General features: G+C 44.0%; 1 protein-coding gene across 1 annotated transcript in view; it reads right to left on the bottom strand.

Moving 5' to 3' along the window:
• The window catches only part of VDAC2 (voltage dependent anion channel 2), an 82,901-nt gene that overhangs the window by 35,262 nt on the left and 22,553 nt on the right, over window positions 1-25,086 (bottom strand). Inside the window, exons 3-5 of the mRNA XM_030203230.1 lie at window positions 24,016-24,065; window positions 18,581-18,733; window positions 18,132-18,184 (exon numbers count right to left, since the gene is read on the bottom strand). Coding sequence (XP_030059090.1) covers window positions 18,132-18,184; window positions 18,581-18,733; window positions 24,016-24,065 — 256 coding nt within the window. The remainder of the gene's footprint in view (window positions 1-18,131; window positions 18,185-18,580; window positions 18,734-24,015; window positions 24,066-25,086) is intronic.

The following is a 25,086-nucleotide window of genomic DNA, read 5'->3' as shown; positions in this document are numbered from 1 at the left end:
CCCCTCCCTCCTCCTTTCCCCTATCCATCTTTAACCGATGGGAAAAACTGTATCCCACCTCCAAAATTAGGAGAACGGTGACTATCCCCACGCCAGTAGATGCCCAATTATCCCCTGTACCTGTATATAACCACATTATTATTGCCCTTACTTTCCCCTTATATATCAGCCCGTGAGCACACAAATCACATCAACCAAACCTGGAGCTTCAATGTTCATAGTGCAACAGTCAAGTTATATGAGAGCGTGATGCTATCAATTGCTTATCAGATTGTTGTCTAGTGAGGCGCCCTTTGCCTCTCGCCACTCGAGTCCAGCGTTGTCTTTTCGGGCGTGCATCCCCCTCTGCTCTGATCTGCTCGTCCGGGGCCCTCCGGGGTGCCTCTACTTCTGGCCATCTTTCCCGAGCTTCCTCCGCAGTGGCCACTCGATGCCACGTTCCCTCCTGGTTGTATGTCAATGCAAACGGATGCTGCCATCTGTATGGTATTCCTTTATCTCGCAAGTATCTAGTGAAGTTCCGCAGCTCCGCCCGTCGTTTTAATGTAGAGGGGGCAAGATCCTGATAAATTTCAATCGGGAAGGATTCCCAGTGCACCACTTCCAATTTCCGTGCCTTACGCAGAATTGCTTCCTTCGTTTTGTACTCCGAGAAGCATGCGATAATGTCCCGAGGCACATTAGCTTTCGTGCGTGCCAGTACTCTATGCGCTCTGTCAATTTTAATCATGGAGGTGGTCACTTCTTGCCCCTCTTCCGATAGTAACATACTCGCTATTTGCTGTGTGACCTGTTCGCAGTTCACATACTCAGCTTGCTCCGGTATGCCTCTAATACGGAGATTAGATCTCCTCCCCCGATTTTCTAGGTCTTCCACCTTCTCATTCAGCGACCTGCACATGGCCTGTTGCGCCTCTAGCATAAGCTCAACGGAGCTCAGGGCCTCCTGCTGACTTTCCATCTGCTCATCTAGCTCCTCCACGCGGTGTCCCATCTCTGAGACCTCGCCGCGAAGATCTGCTGCTAAGGTCGCGAAGTCTTCGCGAACTCCTTTGATGTCCGCTCGGATCACCTCTAGCAATGCCCAGAAATCTTTTGCAGATAGTTCCCCCTCCCCCGCTAAGTTCTCTGGGGAACTATCACTTCGGGCCTTGTCAGCTTTCCCGCGCTCTTCAGCGGGCGCCATCTTGTCCGCCATCTGCAGCGGCCGGTAAGAGAAATCTTTTAGCGATTTTCGGGGTCCAGATGCCTCTTTGCCTGCCATCTCCGTGCTCCGCTGCTCCTCTACTGTTTGCTATATCTGTCCGTGTGCTCCGCGCTCGCCGTCTTCGGCTATATATTATCGAACTTTGCTACTGGCATGCGGAGCTGTTCTCTCACACCGCCATAGCTCAGCGTGACGTCACCGCTCCCTCTATTCGCTGGTCTTTTGAGTCCTTTTTGGGAGTGTTTGCAATGTCCCTTTTTGGGGGCTCTATCATGGGCTGGAGCTCATGGCCAAGTAACTTGGATAGCTCTTGGCAGGCAGGGAAACGGGGTTTCCTTATGTCTTTAGAAGCACACTTTGGGGAGTAGTTTTTATTAATTAAGGGTAGAGTAGTATACACGTTGACACTATTCTCTTAAACACTTTGATCACCTTTATGGCTTTCATTTGCTTGTTCATTTAACCTGCGGCAAAAGCATTGGGCTTTCCGCCAATTAGTAATCTCTGTTCTAGGTTCCACCACCGGGACGCTCTTGAAGACGCGTGAGTATAACAGTGTTTTGTATATGCATGATGCATGTTTTTGTTTAGATAATTTTCCCTTGCACGTTATTGTTTGTATATGCCCCTGCTATACATCTTAGAAATTTGACTTGAACCTCCTCTCTTATACATATTGCGTTATATTGAATACGCTCTTCTATGAGTTCCTATGTGGATTGTCTTCCCCCTATTTCAGATCCCACTATGTCCCCCTCCTCATCCCCTAGTCCCCTGGAAAGAGTCCTTAATTTCTTTCCCGCTGATAGAAAAGAACTTACCCGCTTATGTCAAACCTGGCATACCGGTTGGTCTGCCAAGGATCAAGGACTGGAATGGCCATCAAAGGGCTCATTTGATCAGGGCAAACTCCAAGCTTTGGTCTGCTACAATGAGTCCCACAAAACAGGAAAATCTAGGGATAAACATTTAGCTGCCATTAATAAATTCATACTTATTGCACAAAACCAGAACGATAGGAGTCTGGGTAAGTCCGATTGCGACCAAGCCCCCTACCAGGAGGCAGTAATACCTACTGCCCCACCACCTTATGATGCTGCTACCGCTGCAGGTACGACAAAGCTTCTACCATGTGCAGTGGGATATACCCCGATACCCCCAGGATATTGTGATAAACCGGTCACAAGTCCTCTGCTGCAGAATTCTCAAGGATCTCAGACAATGACACCCCCGCCGCCTGCGGTATCTCCCGCTCCTATGATATTTGACCCACCCACTACCGTGCACATCGCCGGTGTTGTTGATCTATCCCTACCCTCATCACAAAAAGATATCCCTATATCTCATGGGTCTGCACAAACTCAAACACCCTTAACTCCTTCAACAATCCCAGTGGCCCCGACTACCGCCCAGTCGCCCACGGTCACGACTGCTCCAACGATGCAAGTACCTACCCAGACCCAGACTCTTGCTCCACAGACACGTCATGTCTATCGTACTATTGGAGGTTATGAGATTGAGATACCCCCTCCCATTATTGAGCAGTATCCTTGTGTACCGAATCCATCGGATCCGGTCTCCATTCACCACCCAACTATCATTCAGACTGATGCGGCTGCCCAGACCTCCACCTGTCCTGTGCCAGGATCAGGATTGACCTCACACATGACTACTCAAACGGCTACCTACCCATACATGGGACATTCAACTCAGACATCACCTCCACCGCCACATTTGGACTCCTCTGTCCAAACTGGTTCCTTGCCTCCCGCATCCCTGCATTACCCTATCCTGTCTCAGTTACGACAGATGGGCTTCATTCCATGTAGTCCTGCTACACAGACACGGGCTATTTGTCAGGAACTCTATGATCGGGGTTTTATTAAAGCGCCCCCTGTTCCAGTGAACCCTTCCATGCCGACTCTAGAACCTGAGTGTTCTACGCCTCCTAGATGGGATCAATTGGGTGCACGCCCCAAGGGTAAAATTCCCCAATTAGCAGAGGAACTGGCTCTTCTCCGCCGTCCTCTCATACTTCCAGCCAAACCAGGTACTGGGGATCTACCAAAAATAATATCCTCCCCATTAGAAGAAGCATGGGGAGTTTTACAACAACAACTCCCAGCTAAATCTGACCTGGAGGATATTCGAAATGAACCTCCCCCAGTGCTAAATTTCTCCTCCTCGGTGGAAGGAGATTCATCTCACCTTGAACTACCCAAGACCCGTCCCCCTGACACTCACATTCCTTCAGGGGCATGTTGTATGCCACAACATGGCACCACATTGGCCAGTATGGGAGATGACCTCGCATTCGTTTCAGAAGGACTTCGTTCCTTACGTAAGTCCATGTCAGCACTCCCGGATACTATTGCATCTGCTGCATCAAAATCCAAAATGCCCCAACAACATGATGTTATTTCACATCATACCAGACAGCGCCACCCTCAAAGTTATATTACTGATGAGGGATCTAGTCGCTGCCTTGCAGTCATTGACGGTCCCCATCACCCTACAGGTCTGAACATTGATACAGAACCTGGCTTATCTGGTCCACCTAGCACACCCGCCCAATATGTAGCATTACATGAAAATTCATGGTATTATGTTCAACCATGGATTGATAATCTTGCAGGATGGTCTGAGGCGCTTCAACCCCAGTCCGCCCTCTTCCCACGTGAAGGATCCTTGCGGTCTGACAAACTCTCACTAGTGAGAGATCTTATTTATGACCACCCTGACCCCCATTGGGATCAGAAAACAACCCTCTACCTAATCCAAGGTCTCCAGGTTTGGAAAAAGTACGAGAATCAATTTCCCCCAACCGCATCAATCGATCTCCTTACATCTTCATTGATTAAACCCTTTGAAAAAGTAAAACTTTTTCCCTTGTTAAATAAAATGTCAGGTGGTGTTCCGCATACGGAATACACTCCACTTTCAGCTGTTGAATTAAATAGCCTCATACTGCAACTCCCGGATATTGCAATGGGAGGCAACCGATGGTTAAAGAAATTACAGGACATCACACTAGGTACCACTCTGTCAGTTGGAGACATGAAAGCGTTATTGGGCAGAACCCCACACGCCAGTGTCACTGACATATTCACCCAATCAGGATATGCCAAATTTGTAACAGATACTCAGTACGATGGCAATCCTTTAACAGAGATTCAGACCAAAGTATTCCAGGAAATCCGGACCATGTATCCGACCCTTAAAGATTTCTCAGTTATCACTTCCCAAAGATGGGAAATGGATTCAGAGCCTATTGAGGCTTATTTACTCAGACTCCAAGAACTCTATAAAGAAGAGACAGAGGAGACATTTGACTCCGATAATGCTCTTCCAGTGTTCTATCATTTACTTAAGGGAACCCTACCTTCACAGATCAAAAACAAACTTGAAGACACAGTTGGTCTCCAACTAGAAAAATGGCCAAAGATTCGTGAACACATCCTTCATCATTGTAGAAAGCTTATAAAAAGCAAGCAAGATGAAGTTCAACATCGTAAGACAGTACACACTAACTTAGAAGTGCTGCAGACTGAAGATCTCAAAGAAAAAAGAGCCTCCAAGAGCTTTGACACAGATCCCAATACCCCGGAGACCTCTCCCCCTGTTATTGTTATGTATGCTGACCAACGCTATGACAATAACGGTCGAAATCAGGGCCCACGGCCCTATCGCCCAGATCGTAGAACAGATTATCCTGAAGAACGCGGTCGCCGCTCTCTACCTCAGCGAGGTCCCCCACGGGGGCCCCCTGATTCCAATAGACGACCCAGAGACTACCGTTCCCGGCCTAGTCCTGATCGCTTTCCTGATGTCATGTGCTACCGCTGTCAACAATACGGCCATTATGCACGCGATTGTTCACAACCACCACACTATATACCCAGAAATCAGCTCCGCCAGAATCCTCCAGAACGGCAGTCCTTCCCCTTATGGAACCCAGACCAACGCCGCCCGCAATGACTAGGCGTAGTTCACACTAAAGCAGGCATAGATGATCCTATGATCACCCTGCTTATCTGTGACGTCCCTGTCCCCTTTTTAATTGACACAGGCGCCTCTCGCTCTGTGCTGGCCCATGTCCCGCACAAATTGCAGAAACTTCTTAAAGTTTCCCCTAACCATATTACCACCACAGGATTTGATGGTGTCCCTACAGACACACCCCTGCTTGAGCCCTTGCCAATTACATATGCGGATCAACAACTATCTGCTCCCTTTTTATATGCTCCATTATGCCCTGTCAATTTACTGGGGAGAGATCTGTTGACATTGTTTCACTTTGAAATTCATTTTGATCCTTCCCCTAATGAAAGCACCTCACTCATGATGGCTGTCACCTCTATGGTTGAGAAACAAATAGAGGTTGCATTGAATGACCTACCAGGTTTTCTTTGGGCCACACCTGAGAAACCCTATGGTGAGGTTAAAGGCCCTCCCCATCGTATTCAGCTGCTACCGGGTTGCAAAGGCCCTAAAATTGCCCAGTATCCACTAAAACCTGAAGTTATTGCTGGTGCTCTGGAACAAATTGATTCCTTATTACAGCAAGGCATCATTGAAAAGTGTAATTCACCATACAATACTCCATTATTCCCAGTGCCAAAGAAAGAGCCTGGCGCCTTCCGTATAGTACAAGACTTACGCGCGCTAAATGACCTCACTTACGCGGTATTTCCAAACGTGGAAAACCCAACTACACTCCTCAATAGTATCTCCTTGCAGACATACCATTCCACCATTGACCTGTCCAACGCCTTCTTTTCGATCACCCTTGACCCTGTAAGCCGCCCGTTAACGGCTTTCCAATTCAATAACACAACATATCAGTGGACCCGTCTCCCCCAGGGATTTACAGACAGTCCAACAGTCTTTTCTCAAACTTTAGCAGGACACATACAGGAATTTAAACAGCACAGATACGATCTCCCACCACAAACCTCTATTGTACAATATGTAGACGACATGCTCATTACCTGCCCTGACTTTGACACATGCGTTCAGGTCACCTGTGACTTTCTTGGCTTTCTTGCTACGAAAGGCTATAAAGTTAACAGAAAGAAATTAAAAGTAGCTCAGACACATGTCACCTTCCTTGGACACCACATAGGCCCCCGTCAGAAGGGCCTAGGTCCCGATACTCTCCAACATGTATCCTCCTTGCGAATGCCCACTACCGTTTCCGATCTTAGAGGTGTCCTTGGCATGTTGAATTTTTGTCGCCTTTGGATACCCAATTATTCAGCTCGAACACAGCCATTTTATATGAAACTACAGGGTAAACAGAAAATTAAACGAGAACCCATTAACTTCACGGCTCAGGAAACATCAGATCTTATGGCTCTTGTGAAAGATGTTATGCTTTCCTCACCATTAGCAACTATTGATGTTTCTCAGGATGTGCACCTTTGGGTCGTGCATACTGAAACTACTTGGTCTTGCCTAATCACTCAAGAACATGATGATCTTGCCTGTGGTTATCTTTCAGGAACTTTTTCACCTGTTGAAAGAGCCTTTGCCACTTGTGAGAAAGGCCTTGTTGCCGCCAGCACAGCTGTCACAAAATTATACAGCTACATTCCTCACCTTCCGGTGATTCTTCACACGTCCCATGATGTAAAATATCTGTTGGACAAACAGATTAGTCACATGACTGTCTGCCGATTACAAAAGTATCAAGTACTTTTGTTCAGTGTAGTGCACTCTATTCACCCATTAACTTTAACTGACCTTCAACGCCTAGATCCATTACTCACGGTAACAGAGACAGCACAGAATGCTATCTTTCCCCATGAGTGCACTACCCAATTGTCTGTTCCCGAATCCCTCCATCTGCATTCAGAAATCTTGCAGAGTGGCGAGGTTTGGTTTACAGATGGTTCTCAGCAAAATGGGGTTGCTGGTTTTGCCGCCCTCCATTATACACCGGAAGAACACATACTGGACCCTATACAATTCAGGTTACCAGATGCCTTTACAGCCCAAACCGCAGAACTTGCAGCGGTTTTATACGTCCTACTGTATAAAGCACTACACTCTGATTTGAGCATTGTCACCGACTCAGACTATGTTTTTGCTTCCTTGCATTCCCATGTTCGCAAATGGAACCAGAGGGGTATGATTTCCTCTACGGGACAACCTCTCAGTCACTTACCTTTGTGGACTGCACTTTTTGGTGCGTTGGAGAAGCGCCATCAAAAAGGCCTCCGCACCAGTATCTCTTGGATTAAAGCTCATCAGGAGACAGTTTTTTCTTTCGCCATTAATGGTAACCATGCTGCTGATGAACTAGCCCGTGAGGTCACTTCCTTTTCCAGCCTTCCTTCCGAGTCCCCTACTGATGTGGCGCTTCCTGTAATTGCAACCGAAGTGCCTCCCTTTGACACACCTCCTTCTACCCCTTCGGACTCCACACACTCTGAATCCTCCTCTCCAAACACCCCACCTAATTTCCCTGTACCTCCTGTCATAACCTCCTTACTATCTCCTGAATCAGAGCCCCCTGTTACGTCCCCTCCCTCTGAATCCCTAACCTCAGACTTCTCTACTACCCTCACTTCCTCACTTTCACAAGCAGAAATCAGTTTATGGAAGCACGCTGGATGTTTTCTTAATCCAAATGGTATTTGGATCCATCCTAATGGTCAATTATGCGTTTCACAGCATGTTCTATCCCTTCTTTTGCATGCCCTCCATTATCCTTTACATTTAAATGCTAATACACTGTATGATCAATTGTCTTCCAAGTTATGGGCTCCCCAAATGATGCCCATGTGTCACACTGTAGTTCATAATTGCTACAAATGTTTTCTGTATACACCTAAACGAGGACCTGTCATCCCTTCCGGTCATTTGCCTGTTGTCCAGGGACCTGGCCAACATTGGTATATTGATTTCACAGATATGCAGACACCTGTTCGTGGTAAACGGTATCTGCTTGTCTGCGTGGACAGTTTCTCTAAGTGGGTGGAAGCTTTCCCTTGCACTAGAGAAACCGCACAAACCATGGCACAGTCACTGTGTAATGAAATTATTCCTCGATTTGGTATTCCTGGCAAAATTACCACAGATAATGGTACACACTTTGTGAATGAACTCTTGCAGAACCTCCTTCCAGCACTTGGCATTACACATAGAACTGTCTGTGTTTACAAACCCACCAGTAATGGTTTGGTTGAAAGATACAATGGGTTGCTCAAAACAAAAATGCGTCAGCTTATGGCAAATGGGATAAAGAATTGGCTTGATGCCCTCCCTTTGGCACTGTTATCTCTCCGTGCCACTCCATCCTCTTCCCTTAAACTGACGCCGTTCCAATTATGTACAGGTCGCCAGATGCGACTCCTACCTGGCAATCCAGACACTCAAGTACCCGATCAATACTCAGTATATTGGGATATCTTGCAGACTATTGTAAGTTCTCTGTCCTCAATTCCACAGGCCATTTCGGACAGAAGAGGGGATTGTGATGCCAATAGATCCCCCCCTTATAAAGTGGGCGATCTAGTGCACCGGCGTTATTACACGCACAAGACCTGGCGAGATCCCATCTACGTTGGGCCCTTCAAGATAGAAGCTCTGTCAGCCACAGCTGCCAAGCTTGAGGACCACACATCCTGGGTCCATCTGAAAGATATCCGCGCCTATCCGAATACCCAATCAGGCCTCCTGGATGTTTCCATTGATGTTTCCAGCACAGCAGCCACTGGAGAGACCTGTCCCACCACAAACCCCATCTCCACCGCCACTGAGCCCAAGACCACCGACCCCGCACCCAACACTTTTGAATCATCTTGACCAACTCGACCAAAGACTTAACCACTTAATCAACTTAGACCATCCATCACCCGAATCACACCTCCTTGATCTGGCTGACATAGTCATCCAAGCCTTCGCTGATTCTCCAGAGTCACCAGCAGAACAACCACCTGTATTGGAACCTGTGTTTGAGTTGCCATCCTCACCTCTACCTCCCACTGTTCCTGCCCTCCCACTTACATACGTTGATCTTCGCATCCGTCTAATCCGAATCCGTAATCTTACGGAAGATCTCAGCCAAGTCCGCAACTTAGCAGGACAGTTGAATCTGCCAGAACAAGAGTCCGTTGCCTGTTCAACAGTACAGAGTTTGCACAGCAACATCTGTGAGCTGCTCGACATTCTACATTTGTATTTCCCGAATCAAGCCAGATAAATGCCACAGCAATTTCCGCCGCTGTTCACTCCAGAAGAACTCATTCCCTTACAGACTATTTCTCTACATAAAGTTCCTATTCCAATACCACCTTTTCCAACCACTCCTGTGAAAGTGTTGATACCACCACCCTCCCCCGCTGGTAAGAGTCTCCGCAGGGAACCAACTGCTGAGAACCTTGCTGCCCTCGACAATATCAAGGAACCTGATCCACCAGACCCACTGGACATTGGACTTTACCCTGTTGATAAGTGTCATTCTGAGCAGGTATCTGAAACCAATTCCCATTGGTCGAACGACTTCGACGACACTTATTTGGAAGGCGACACCAATCCTGACGACACGGACGGAACCAGCACCCGTCCGAGCGTTGTCTCAGCAGCAGTGACGGTGTTACATCAATACACCCTCTTCTTCTGCTTTCCATCTGCTCGATTGTTTGCTGTTGGACTCGTGTGCATCATCCTACTTTGTATAGGTTTGGTTTTGTTTTTCACTACCCTGTTTACCTATACTGCTGACAGTAACCTCCTTGATCTTTGGATCACACTTACTGCCTTTCCCACTGGCAACGTTACCTTGCCAGCCGGAAACGTCACGGTACTTGCAACTACTTCTGTACTTGCAACTACTCCAGCAGTACTTGTAACTACTTCGGTACTTACATCTACTCCTGCTCCACCACTTACTACAGCAGCCTACAGAGAGCCCCAACAATACACCGCATTTACACGCCTGTTTGGATACAGATCCCCCCAGACGACCTCGAAGATAGGTCCCATTGTCACCAGTCACCCCACCCCCTGGGCAGACACATCTGCCACGACAGACTTTTCAACTGGCAATCCTCCAGAGCCTATTGCAACCTCTGCGACTACTCCTATCCTCACTGATTCTCCTGTTTTGCATTCTACAACTGTTCCCAATAATATCAGTAGCTCGGTCCATATTGTCCCCAATCTTACAACTACTTTTGAGGATAATATTACCTTGCTTGAATTACGACCCACCCCTCCTCCTTATTCTCTGGTTCCTCCTAGTGACGCTCCTCCTCCCACGAATACTACTTTAGCCACTCCAAACACCACCGTCCCAGCCACTCGACCTCCCAGATAGCTCATCATCCTTAAGTAACCATCAATATATGTCCCAGAATTTACCAGATAACCCGCCCTCTCCACCTGATTCTCCCCCACCATCGCCTTTTAGTATAGGTGTACACTTAATCCCTGAACCCCCAGAGTACCTTTTTGATCTAAGAGAGTTAATACATCCTCATTGGGACCCTGCCCCAGAAGACGATCCCAATTGGGACCCCTTCACCCGATATCTGACATTGTGTGAACCTTTGTTTGAGAATTGGACACTAGGTCCTAGCCGAACGGTTACAGACACTGTGATCCTGTTTGGAGGAACTTTAGGTTTACAAATAGAACAAACCGACGACCTCCTAATAAGACCAGAAACTGGTGACGTTGTAGATTTTTGGATTATCACATACGCCGTACTGGGCACTGGTTGGATACCCTTTGTGTTCATTAGAGAGGTTGGATTGGGACCTTTGGAAGTATACAGTATTTTCGATATCCCCGACCCTCCTGAAAGAGGAGCTGTTAGAATTTACCCACCCTACCCAGTTATTAGAATTTACCAACCCAACCCAAATTCTTCCTAATGATATATCAAGCTTTGGTATACCTTGGAATATTAATTATAGCAATTACAGTTCTGGTTAAGACCCTAGGATTTATTGTGTTACTCATTTTCATTAACCGCCAATTACCTTTGGTACAACCCAGATCTTACATTTAACCATGAAAACTACCAACATGAAGTCCTTAGTCTTCCTCCTGTTGTGTGTGCTCACCATGCCCATGATACAAGGAACACAGCATCTAGAAAGTTTTCTAAAACAATTCATTACCACCTACGAAATAGCATTACCCACCACCACGGACACAACCACAATAACCCTTGATGTCTGTGCTTACACAATGTGTGGGGCACATCCTGTACAGCAATACTTGTCAGCTTTTGAGGTATACCTGTGTCCCTTCTCCAATTGCGGAAGTTGGGCACAAGTATGGTGGTATACAGGTTCGTGGGTCCCCTACTCAGGTAGTGAGATTCCAGATCTCAAAAAGAGCATTTCTATCATGAAATTGCGAGTGACTGGCCTTTGTCCAATGACCAAATGTAATCAAGTGGCTATCACGTTCACAGGAGTAACGGCCACTACATACAGAACTTATTCCATAGGAATTGATGCCACAGGTAGAGATCCGGTTGGAACGTTCAAGATTATTCCACCCCCAGCCCAACCTACAGCGACCAATCCTTTGGTGCCAACAAAGATCCCAGAAATAAAAATTCCTTACCAGATTGTTCAAATTAATAATTCCAAAGATTTAATAGCATTAGAAACAGGATTTGGAGAAACAAACCTATGGCTCGAATGGGCACATTATACTACAAAGAGCTTGAATGTCTCTAATTGTTATTTTTGTTCCCATGCAAGAGCAGAACCAACGGTAGTTCCTTTCCCTTTAGATCTCCACAATGATCCAGATGGTTTTTGGTGTATGTTAGAATTATTGCAGGTAAAAGAAAAAGTCAATCAGTCTTGTCAGCATCTTGACAAGCATCACCCCTACTTGCCCCCTCGGATGAGGGTTCCACCTGCATTCAGGATTCCAGATCCTGCTACCAGATATCATACATGTATAGAACGATATGAGGGGAAAAATACACGGTTTTTAGGAAATTTGACTAATTGTAACACAACCTTAGGAAAAGGGAGTCTGCGAAATCTTAATCTCACAAACTTTTCACAAGCTAGAGCAGACATATGGTGGTACTGTGGAGCCCATACTATCCACCATACACTTCACAGAAGTTGGAAAGGCAGATGTGCCTTAGTAAAATTGGTAATTCCAATCATAATAGCATCCTTACTCTCTCCTCACAGCAGCTCTTCCTCACGAGTGAAGAGAAATGCAATGCCTGGATCTTTTGATGATCGGGTCTATATAGATGCTATTGGTGTTCCAAGAGGGGTCCCTGATGAGTTCAAAGCCAGAAACCAAATAGCTGCAGGATTCGAATCTACCTTCTTTTGGTGGGCTACTATCAATAAGAACGTAGACTGGATTAATTATATATATTACAACCAGCAGAGATTTGTGAACTACACTAGGGACGCAGTTAAAGGAATTGCAACACAATTAGACGCCACCAGCAGGATGACGTTGGAAAATAGATTAGTTCTTGACCAACTTCTAGCAGCGGATGGCGGGGTGTGCCAAAAGATAGGTACACAGTGTTGCACCTTTATCCCCAACAATACAGCTCCAGATGGATCAATCACCAGAGCTTTGGAAGGCTTAACCTCACTGTCACAAGAATTGGCAGAAAACTCTGGCGTTGATACATCCTGGACTGGTTGGATGGATAAAGCTTTTGGTAAATGGAAGACATTTATCATTTCAGCAGCCACAACTATAATCATAGTGGTAGCAATTTTTGTGCTAGTAGGGTGTTGCATAATCCCTTGTGCTAGAGGCTTAGTAGAACGCTTAATTGAAACCGCAATCACGAAAAAGACAACAGCAGGACAATATGCCGTGTACGAAAATCTCCTTCCCAACACCACAGGAGATGACACATTGGACTATCTCCCTCTAAGAAGGACCAATCGCTATGCAACTGCTAGAGACACTAGAGAGATGTCTGCATCTGTATAATCAGGTAATAGCACACACAGGGATACAATATAACCATATAAAGCTTTATAAGATAAGATATAATCGGTATATAACCAAAGAATTAATGATAAAATAGGTAAGAATAAGATAGAATCTGCATATTAAAGGGTAGAAGTATAGTAACTATAAGTTTTTGTATAACCATAGATATAGATAAGTAGGAAAGATAGAAATAATTGAAGTGGTGCCAGGATGGTAATCTGAAACCAAATAATTCAGACTGTACCGGTTTGCATTGAGACACAGAAAATTTGATGGCCTTGTAGGAAACCTTCTGGAATGGATGGTACCATGGTACATTAACCCTGGTGTCACCCTATGGGATAGGGTGAAGAGGGGAATGTTAATATATGGCCTGGTTTTAGATCTACCACTGGAATTGTGATGGACAAAGCCACAGAGCCAAAAACATCTGAAAAAGTACAGATTAGGCCAAACAAGTAACAAATGAATTAATATTTGAGAATCTGCAGAAAGCAGGTCTGAACAATGAGTCTTAACACAAACAGGTACAATATTCAAATAAAATGTAGCACCTGTAATGAAAGAATGATGGATAAAATGGAAAAAAATGTGGCTTTCAAAATGGGGCTTATGTTTTTTATATTAATGTATAAAATGATACAGAGATCAGAAGATGTGATGAGAGGTGTTGCAAAAACATTATGTGAAACTGGTATCTCAACAGAAAAATATGTTAGTAACCGCAAAAACTGTTTGTTCCAAAAACATGTTGACATAACCGGAAAATGTGGCAACCTGTTGAAATAGATGAAACGGAAGGAGCTGGGTACAAATGCACAGATGGCAGGACGCGAAAGTATAACCGCAGAAATTGAGAAATAACTGACAAAATTGTACCTCACCATAGACTTCTATGGAGAGGTAAGTGTATAAAAGAAGAGAGATTTTGGCTTAATTTGAGGAGTCGTCCTCAGCACTTCTCAGACGGCGGAGCACTGTGCTATTGAACCCAGAATCTGTCCGATGTCTGTACTGATTTGAAACTTTGGTAAGAATAAATATCTTTCTATCTGAAATCTATTTCTGTCTTTATTTTCAAGTATTCCTTATTTTACTAACTAAGCAAAACTAAACGCACACCAGACACTCATTTGGTGCATAAAATACTGATAGATTCTAATAGCATATATGTGGGAACATAAATGGCCCAGAATATACCTAGATCCAGAAAGACAGAAAGCAGTAGTTATGGGAATTAGTTTCGAATTGCGGCTGTTGATGCCTGCCCAGACCAGACCCCCATGGGACTGGGTGACAGTGGAAGTAAGAAAAACTATTCAGAATCTTCTGGATGAACTTAATACGTTCAATCCTCCATGTGGAATAGCTCAAGGAGGACTAAAACGAGGTCAAACAAAACAAGTAAAAACACATGCAATAAGGCTCGGCATTCTCAAAATAGACCAAATATATCCAAATTATTACTTTCATTATGGCCTTCTTAGTAGGTAGATAAGCCCAAGGCTTGAGTCAAGATTATCAAAGTTCCTATGAATACAAATTAAGATGTTCAAGCTTAGATTGGATCCAATGATGAACTCTAGTGATTATGGCACTTCCACAGTTTTTTCAAGGACTTCTGCGTGCTTGAATGATCAGCTTGTCAGTAGTGCATCAAGTGTGGGGGGGGTGGGGGGGGGGGACAAACTAACTCCTAGCTTGCATAGAAATGCCACGATACTTGCAACACATTTTGTGAAACCCTATAATACTGAGACTAGTCCAGAAAAGCAGAACATGGGGCTGAAATGCTATTAACCTACAAATCCAATACGTCTATATGGGTGCATGCCACCTTCAGATCCAAAGAATACAGCCTGTCTCCTTTGTTTACAAAATGAATCATGACACCCAGGTAACCATCTTGATAATTTCCTTGTCCACAACAATTTTCTTAAGGCCCTTAGGATTAGGATTGGAAAGAATCCTTTTGCTTTATGGAGGGCCAGAACATACCTGGAGAAGAAAAAAAAAAACAACAAAATCTACTGCAGTAGGGTAAATTTGACACTTCTGGCTTGCAAAAAGGGTGAAATTTGACCCAAAGTTTTGATTAACCCTTAACCCAGTGGTCCCCAAACCTGCTCCTGGAGGTATCCCATCCAGTCAGGTTATCAGGATACCCACAACAAATATTCATGAGAGATCTACATGCACTACCTACGCTGCATGTCAATCTCTCATATGAATATTCATTGTGGATATCCTGAAAAACTTACTGGCTGGGGTGCCTCCAGAACCAGGTTTGGGAACAACTGCCTTAGCCTGTTTTGCGCAAGCGATAAGCATATTGGAAATATCTAAACTTACAACCCAGACAGCCGACTCCCCAGTGATCTACCAGTTTACAAGAAACTTCAACAACAGACTTGTCAGTACGGAGACAGAGACTGCCTGTCTTCTCTGAATTCAGTCAAAGGCCCATCTCCCATTTTATTGGGTGGCCATATGGAACTTGAGTTCCTCTAGTCCCAAAGGCAAGGCATGAAGCCCTGTTGTCCGAAACAATTAGGTGTTGACAACTGTTTTTGAAAGAAAAACTGCTTTCAAGGTGCTTCAAAGTCAGGACTGCAATGCATTTTGCATACTGAACAAACAACACTTCAGCACTTATGCTATTCAGCTCTATCTGGAACTGACCCCATGGATACCTGGTTCAGACAGCCTCAACGGATATAGATGTCCTCCACAGCTCTATGAAAACGTCAAGTAGACCTCTGGAACTAAAGCAGCCATCATGAATACCTGGAAGGCATAACTAGCCACTCTGGATGATGTGAAGTCTCCTGTCCCTCTTTGCTCTTTGAGCTATGCAGTGAAGATATATGTTCATGTTTTGAAGTTGCCACTTAGACTTTTTCCTCTTCTGTGCTTGGGTGTTCATAGTTCTTGCTTTGGCTCAAAACAAAAACTTCTGATTAAGGAGAGGAGTAGGTTATGGATTGCTTTGTGGATGAGTGGTTATCAACTGGTATGGCTCCCTCATCCTCATATCAATCTTTCACAATACCAGTTTTGACGTGGACCTTTGGTCACTAGCAAAGAGAAATAAGCCACCTAATCTTCTAAGCTCAAACCACTGTCTACTACAGCAACAGATGCCAGCCCAAGTAGTCAAATAGTCATGACCTTACACCAAACGCCAGCAGTAAACTCCTTGATGATCAGTGACTGACATCTTTTGTTTTACTACTGATCATTTCTATAGCACTACTAGACATACAAAGTGCTGTACACTTGGTTTACATTTGAGACAACTTGAAGCCACCAGCCTTCTCAGATATGAACAAATTTAACAAACCAAAATAAATAAGTATCCTCCAAAAGTCTGAAAAGGACAAATGTTTCATTAAAAAAAAAAAAAACACTTTAAAAAGTGGCCAAAAATCAAAGAAAAGGAGTAAACCCACTAATGAAAAGAAAACACATGTCTAAAGACCCAAAGAAACTCAGGAAACTCATAGCAGCACAGGAGCTACTGTGCATAGTCAGTGAAAGAAAGCATGAAAGAATCTCTCTTTAGTACTAAGCACAGTCATGTAACCCATGTGTAAATATGATTAGTTGCTGTTTTTCAGTAAATGTCAGTGCACTCTCAACATTAATAAGACATTACAAAACTGAATACTCCTCCATATACCCAGGAATCCCCATTCGTTATGGCTATCACCATGCTTACTTCCCAACAGGGTACTCCCACTGTATTACTGGATTTTCACACTAAGATGCATCTTTCATAAAGAGTCACATTCATTCTGATCACTCCTTTCAGTTTCATCACAAAATCTGCTTCCATGGATGTAGTCTGTGTAGGAAGAGGGGGCAAGAACCTCCCCAAATTTTTCAGGCCAACCTTAGATGGGCTAAGGCCCATGTGGTCCTCTCTTTTCTAAATTTTGCTATTGCTGCCCTGCTTTCTATTCCCCACAGCCCAATTTCTCTCTCTTTCAACCCCCTATCCTGCCAGTGTAGCGATAAGTTTAAAATGCAGTAATGACTATGGCAGAGCCTTCGCACTCCCTCTGCTCCATACAACAGAAGTACATGTCAGAGGGGGCAGGATGACAAGGCCTTCAGCAACACGGGAGTATGAAGGCTACACAAGGACCATTATTGTTTTTAAAATTGCTGTTGCTATGCCAGCAGGAAGGAGGTGCTGAAAGAGGAAGATGCTGGTCTGTGAGGCAGAAGGAAAGATGCTGGATGAAAAAAAAGGAGAAATGCAGGACTTGTGTAGGGTGAAAGAGGAGAGATACTGGACCTTTTGGAGGGGTGGGGGGAGTGAGTATGTGAGAATGGAAAGATGAGGGGAGGGGGTTTGAGGAAGGAAGATACGGTACAGGTGAGAAAACAAGAGAAGATGAGGAATGGGAATCTTACCAGGTACTTGTGACCAGGATTGGCCACTGTTGGAAAAAGGATGCTGGGCTTGATGGACCTTTGGTCTGTCCCAGTATGGCAACACTTAAGTACTTAAGTAAGGGAGAAGGAGAGAGTGAGGATGAAGATGTGACTGAGAAGGGGCAAAGGTGAAGACAGAAGGAAGGGGGAACTGTGCAAAAGGTAGGGAGGCAAGAGGTGTGAGACACCAGGACGGGAGGGGGAAGGAGAATATAGGTAGGACAGAGAAAAAAGACAAACAAAAAAGCAGCCATCTTATGATCAAAAGATAAACAGGATGGAAAAATCTAGAAATGAAACTGATCCAGTGTCACCACTTTTGCTGAGTCACTACCTCTCACTGCTTCAAGAACTCACTCAGAAAACACTCATGTTGGATTCCGAGTCAAGCACTCACTCAGAATGCACTCTTCTTGTATAGAATCCTTTCAGCATCCCAGTTTTTGGTGCTATATAAGAATGTCTAAATCACTGCTAAAGAAATCCAACTTTTAGGAACAGAGCAGTGTGAAAAAAAATCACTTACCCCGTGTTGGGTGAAAATGTAGTGTCAAATGTGAGCTTCAAACCTTTGGCAACCTAGTTAAGTTGGAAAGAGAAAAAAAAATAACACTAAATTAAATCTTTTTTTAAACTAGTTTATATGAAACACACTTTAAAACAAGTTGCCTGAGCCAGTCCCTAAGAGGCACTGGTTTAAATTTCAGTATTAGCACTTGCTTTTCTGGACAGAAGGGGATGGGATGCTGTAGAAACAGAGCCCATGACTCCCATTAGAGAACAAATCACTGCCATCATGCAACAAGTGACACTTACTGATGACTGGCCTAAGAACCAGACAGGCAAGGTACTGTGGTGGCAATTCAGAGAAAAAATTTTTGGGAAATCTGCAAGTGAAAATTTGTGGCACCAGTTCAGATTGTTACCAATTTTCAAAAAGCAAGAAGAGAGGATGGGGAGGAACAAAGAAGTTACCTGGTCTTCAATGGTGATTTCTGTCCCCAGAGTGTTATCAGTGTTCCATTTTTCTGTGAAGGTCAGACCATATTCTGCCCATTTATATTTTGTCTCCAAACTACCATTCACTTTGCCAGTATCTGTGTTTGATGAACCAGATGTTGTGAATTCCTTTAAAGAAAAGTCATACAGCATTACACACTTACGCAGCATTCAAGAACCAAGTCTTATAAAAATAAAAACCTCTGATGGCCAAAGAGAGTGGTTGTGATACATATGGCTGTTTTTACCTATGGGAAAAAGGGCCAACACCCCTGGGTCCTGCAGAACAGGGGGGCCCATAAATAAAAAGCATTACTTTCCCAGCTCTGCCTACCTGAAGGTGTCATTCTAAACAGAGCAGTGAGAGCAGCACAGCTGCCTCCTTCCTCAATTCAGTCACATCGTGCTCAGAGATGAGCTCTAGGGAGAGGAAACACTACAAATAGACATCTTGCACTTTCCGCTATTGCTTAAGTTCAGAACTGAAGAAAAATATCAGGGAATGAAAAAAGGGGTGGGATGGTGGAAGAGAACAGACGAGGGGAGAGACTATGAAGCTAGGAAACACAGATACTGGCTGTTCAGAACTGAAGAAAAACAATCAGGGAATGAAAGAAAGGGGTGGGGAGGTAGAAGAAAACAGACAAGGGGACAGATTATGAAGCTAGAAAAGAGATACTGGAGGGAGAGGAAAATAATTGAAAAGCAAGACAGGAAGTGAAAGATGTAAGAGATGAAAGGTGAGAGAAAGTGTAAGGGTGTATACTTGTGCGAGACCACTAGAGAGATGTGCGACAGCAAAAAGGGAAAGGGAAGCATGGCACAACACACCAACGTGAAGATAAAGAACATAATATAGAGAAAAGAAATAGGGCATGAAAATGAGGTCAGTAAAAAAAAGAAACAGGACCGAAACATTTAAAGTTACGGAACAGAATGAGCATAAGAAAATTTTTTTTTTTTTTAAATAGGGGCGGGGGGAGGGAGATGTACAAAAATGAAGATGAATACATGAAGTATGATTTGAAGTACAATGAAAACAGATGAAAAAAAAAAACTTGGTAGAAATCATATGATTAGAACAAAGGGTGATGACTGTAGCCTGCAAGCATAGAACCACCACCTCAACTGACAGTTTAAAGGACATCCTTGATGGCCTTGCCACCCTCCAGAGGCAAGGTCGTACTCTTCGAAACCACGGTAATCAAAGAGTACCCTCTAGACAATCATAAAAACTCCCAATTTCTTCGTAGGTAGCGGGTATAACCTAGTCATTGCCCATGCCGCTCGCAGTCCCGCCTCAGGGGTGTCCCACCGAGGTAGAAATAGAGACTTTCATGGCAACATGAATATGAAAGGTCTCGAGAGGTCTCTTGGTTCCTAGAATCATGGGATGAGCCGTAACCTCAGAAGAGAGGGGTCCAATGACCTGGCTATCAGCCAGGACAATTCTTCCTTCCTGAACAGCCAAGCTGCAGTGGAATCATCCCACTCATCAGGGGAGAGCTCCCCCTGCTTCAATGGGTCTGAAAGGGAGCAGCCAGAGGCCCTTTGAGAGAGGACTCTCTAACCCCTGAGCCAACGGCAAAAGATAGCTCATCAACCTCCTTGGGGAGGCCCAAAAGTGCCCTCTTAGGCTGCTTTAGAGGCCCCCCCGAGTGGGCAGAGGGAGCTAGAGCCGCCTGAGGTCTCTTAAGGAGGTAGGCTTTGTGTTTCAAAAGCATAATCAGGAGAAAATGGACTAGCAAACGAATCCACCTCCAAAATCAATGCTGCCCTCCTCAAATCACAGCCCTTGCAGGAGAAACCTCCTCTTCCAGCAGCAAAACCACCAACAGATCTGGCTGAGCAGTGAGTCAGCTCTTCAAAGATGGCATCCACCGAGCTACGAAATGCTGGAATTCCTGCAGAGCCCGCTAAGATGTCCACCGATGACGTGCCCAGGTGCGACAGCATCAGAACTCTGGCTGGAGAACAGTTTGTGCAGTGAAGCATGATCACAAGCGTCACAACTCCTGAAGCTGCTTGCCGGCCCCCACATCGGTAGCAGCATTTAACAGTTTCAGCAGGGCAGCCATCACACAAGAAAGGTTGTACTCAGTTATGCTGGCAGAGGCAGAGCAGAAAATAAACCAGTTGCTTAGAAATTGTGCATCTCCATCCTCAATGGACACTGCTGTCTTTCAATTTTATATCAGCCTCTGAAGCCCCCTTTTCTTTTTCTTAAGAGGCAGGAGATTTCCAACTTACAGAGGCAAACCAGCACAGCAAAAAGGGAGAAAGGGGAAGGGGGAGGGATCTGGCGCCACCAGATGTATCCCGAAGCCCATGCAGGAACTCTCAACCTTTATGCTCAACTGCACCTAAGAAAGGGGCCAGGAGCCAGCACCAATATACAGCTGCACAGAGTATATGTCTGTCCACTTGCTAGACAGAGGGAATACTGAAAAATGAGGCTGCTGCACAGGGTCCTATACGGCAGAGCTGTAGCATTTTCTCCATCTCCACCTACTGGTAGATGGACTGATCTGTGGGACGCTATGGAAGTAGGAGTTTCATACAGAAGATTTTTTTTTTTTTTTTTACAATGTGAAAAATGTGTATTGTCATGTTGGTCATGCTATTACAAACATTCAATAATTTAACTACTTTCTAAATTAACTTTTGTTATGCTCAAATCTGAGCACCATCCCAGGTATCCAGATATCCTGGAAACCAAAACTGGATGGGTGTGCCCAGAGGACAGGGTTGAAAATCCCTGGTCTGATCATTCTGTATAACTGAGCTATCTCAAGGACATCTGTTTTACCATTTATATAGCACCTTAACAAGACACTGAATAAGTTAGCTATAATAGCTACAATGAATTCAACTATCTTTGAACGAATAGTCTTTCTTAAAAAGAGAAAAAAAAAAATGAGGAATTCTGAACCAATATAGCCAAGAGGAGATAAATGATTGTACACCAAACCTTTGACTTCAACTCCATTTTTCTACTGTCTAAACCAACTCCTACTACGTATAGTAAATACAAGAGAAATTTGAATAATTACAGAAATATAGGATATTTCCTTATACACAAAATTAAAACTAAAATCACAAAATATATTTGTTTGAAGAACCTGAAAACTATAAAACGATAAATTTGCCATGTACAAGTTTTTATTTTGAAGCTGGAGTTGAGTAATTTTACCTACTGACTCCACAGCCATGGACAATATAATCTTTACTCCTTCCTCCTCCAATACAGGGCATTTTGTATTCACAGGAAGATCAAAAGTTTTTTAAAAAATGCAATTCAACAAACTATAATCTTGGTCACTTTAGCACATGCCCAGCAAAATCTGGATGCAACTCCCATGAAAAGGACAGAAAAAAAAACACCTTAGTGCCAGCCAGGGAGTTTAACTTTGCACTACAAGATTAGATTAATGTTAATTATGAGCTCAATTCCCATCAGGAGTACTTCCCACTCCATCCAACATCAGGCTTAAGGCTAGAAAACTGGATATAGCAATAAAGGAGAAAAATCATAAGCACAGCATTGTTAATGTACTGTATCAGTACCAAACTAATTTGTACTATACAAGATGTGACAGCAAAGAGTACCAAGAGAGTCATAAACCAATAAAATGTGGCAAAAGACATACGAATAGGCCCATTTCTTGGATGCTACAGGCTGAATTCAAAAGAACTTCCAAGAATAACTTGATATACTGACTCTCTCTCTCATCTTCAGAATGCTACTATTAAGAGAACTAGCGGTAAATTAAGAGACCTCCTACCTAACATACCCTGTCTTGAATGTGACTAATTCCTGCCCTCATATACTAACAAATTTATTTCCATGTGGAACCTGACAAAGAATTAAACAGTAGTGTACGTGGAGAATCAAAGAGGGTTACTTCCATTCACAGAAGAGAGGCCGCACAATACAGAGACCAGAACGAAGAGGAAGAGGAGGTGGTATATGTTTAAGTTGATGCCCCTGCAAACCAGACCAGATGTCCAAATACATGTACCACCTGCAAGGAGCCCCAATCTGAGCCAGTGGAAAGGATGCAAACACTTATCAAGCCCTCTGACCACACCACCACTGGTGTTTCATCATCATCTTATTGACCACTAGTATTAACAACAAGGCTTTGGTTTATCAAATCATAACAAGGTGTTCTGAGTAGAAATAAGAACCTTGCTATTCCTTCTAAGGTGCTTGGTTGCTTACTCGCAGAGACCCAAGACTACTGAGAAGGTCTTTAGAACCAGGTTCATCAGAGGGTGATGACAAAAACCGAAGGATAAGTAGAAGAGAATTTCCACGACAGCATTCTGGTTACCAACTTTCACGTGCCTTATTTTTTTTTTTCCACACTTTATTTTGAATGCATGGGGGTAGGGGGAGGAGGGTGTTAGTCACTTCTGTCCTAGTTTGCTTTTTTTTCCCCCCTGCAGGTGTCTGCTTCAATACAGTGCAGTGAAGGCGGACTGTCACAGGTCAGTCAGGACACCACCATGGCCTGCCCATTAAAACCTGCTTAGTATGGTAGCGACTGAGGGGGGGTGGGGGTGGAGGGAGCAGGAAGGACAGAAAGAGGAACAGCGTACCGCTCCATAGCCAGGATCTGACTGACTAACAAGGCACATGTTCATTCCTGGGGCAGCACAAGCTGATTCATTTTAAGTGCCTCGGTACCAGACATTTTTCCAGCCCGTTAGGGATGAATCCAAAGGCCAAATATTTTGGACTAGGAAAGAGTAGCAATCACACAGTAAGACCGCTTGTAGTTCATCTGATGAACCAGTTGATAACAGCATTCTATACAGTCTAAACATTTTAGTAGCAGAAAGGAATGCCTACCTCTTTACAGATATCTGGTCAGACTGCACTTCTGTACGATTATGGAGACAATAAGGTGGAGGCAATTCAAACAAGGGCCATAAAAAGGGTGGAAAGCCCGCACTATAAGCCATACATAGAGACAGAAGCACAAGATTTACTCTCAAGAAGAAAGGGGGGGGAGAAATGAAGAGATGACAAAGAACACTGAACTATTCAGTAGGATTTAATGGAAATCTAGAAAGTAAATTTTCCACAGAATAAAAAGCTCAAGGGAGAAGGTGGTCAACATACAAATCTGAAAGGAATAAATCTCAAAGGCAATGTGAAGAGACATCTAAAGAGTTCCAGTGAAGGCTAAGACCTAAAATATAGGCAAAGTGATCAACAAAGATTTTCAGTGACAAGGTGGGTAAGATTGTCAAGTGAACAAATGAGGCAGGTACAAATAAGCAGATCAGATAGCGGAAAAGATCCTAATCTGCTGACATTTGTCTATATTGCTATAAAAGAAAAAAGTTTTAGGTTTGTACTCTGAGCAGTTTGCCAGGAAGAATTCATAAACCATCCTTACCACTCCACTTGCAGACTTCGTTTTCACATCCAGCTTCACCAACCCAAAACCTTAAGTAAAATAAAGTAAGTTATTAATACACACTGGTTGCACTAGAAAATGAAGAATAACTTCAATTGCACAGCATGGGTAGTAGTCAGGTATGGAACTTCAAACACAGCCACACAATGTTTTGTAACTAAAAAGAAAACACTAGCTATTCCAAAACAGAAAGCAAAACCCATTTTCTTCACAAAGCAAAAATAGCTTTATAGATCCTAGTTTCTTGATAACTTAAAATATATCTTCATAGAGCCTCTCTGGACAGCATTTTTAGGCTGCTTGTATCCCCTCCCAAATGAGCATAAACCAGCCACTCTCAACTGGGAGGAGTAAAAGAAACCAAAACTACAAGATGAGAAAAAAAAAAAAATTGCCTATTATTTATCAAGAGTAATTTACAATTACAAATGCTAGTTTCTCATGGGGTGGGGGGTGGGGGTGCAGGGAACCCAAACATGTGGTCTACCTCTGCTTCTCCCCAACTTAATGCTCCGATACAGCTGTTTATATACCTTTTGTGTTAAGGCTTTAGCACATATCTTCCTGAGAAATCATTCTGTCTTCTATTCACACCATCTACCCCACGTCACTAAATCTCACATTCTTCTGTTCATCCATAATTGCACCTTTCCCAGGCCCATTTGCACATAGGAATGTCTTATCAGATCATAAGTTCCTGGGCCTCACGATTTATAGCCTTTGCCTCTTTTGACTCTGCTCTAGGGTGGACAACTAAGTTTATAGTGTTTTACTTAGGTGCTATCAGACCATGAGCTCTGATTCAGTAAAGAGGTCAACTAAGAGACAGGCTTGTCAGCCTATATGCTCTGTTGAGCCTTAGCTTTTACAGGTCTTAATCATGGTTCATATTTCGTAACTAGCACTATAGAAATAATAAGTAGTAATAGTAGTATCCATAATATACAACAGGCTGTAGCATCTCAGTATACACAAGTAACCAAAATCAAGCCTGGGTCTAACAAGGCCTCAAAGATTGGTGCTTATCAAGGTCCAAGGTAAGCCCAGCCT

The sequence above is a fragment of the Microcaecilia unicolor genome, chromosome 5, assembly GCF_901765095.1.
Source record: "Microcaecilia unicolor chromosome 5, aMicUni1.1, whole genome shotgun sequence".
NCBI classification, from domain to species: Eukaryota; Metazoa; Chordata; class Amphibia; order Gymnophiona; family Siphonopidae; genus Microcaecilia; species Microcaecilia unicolor.
This window is presented reverse-complemented; position numbering and strand designations above follow the sequence as displayed.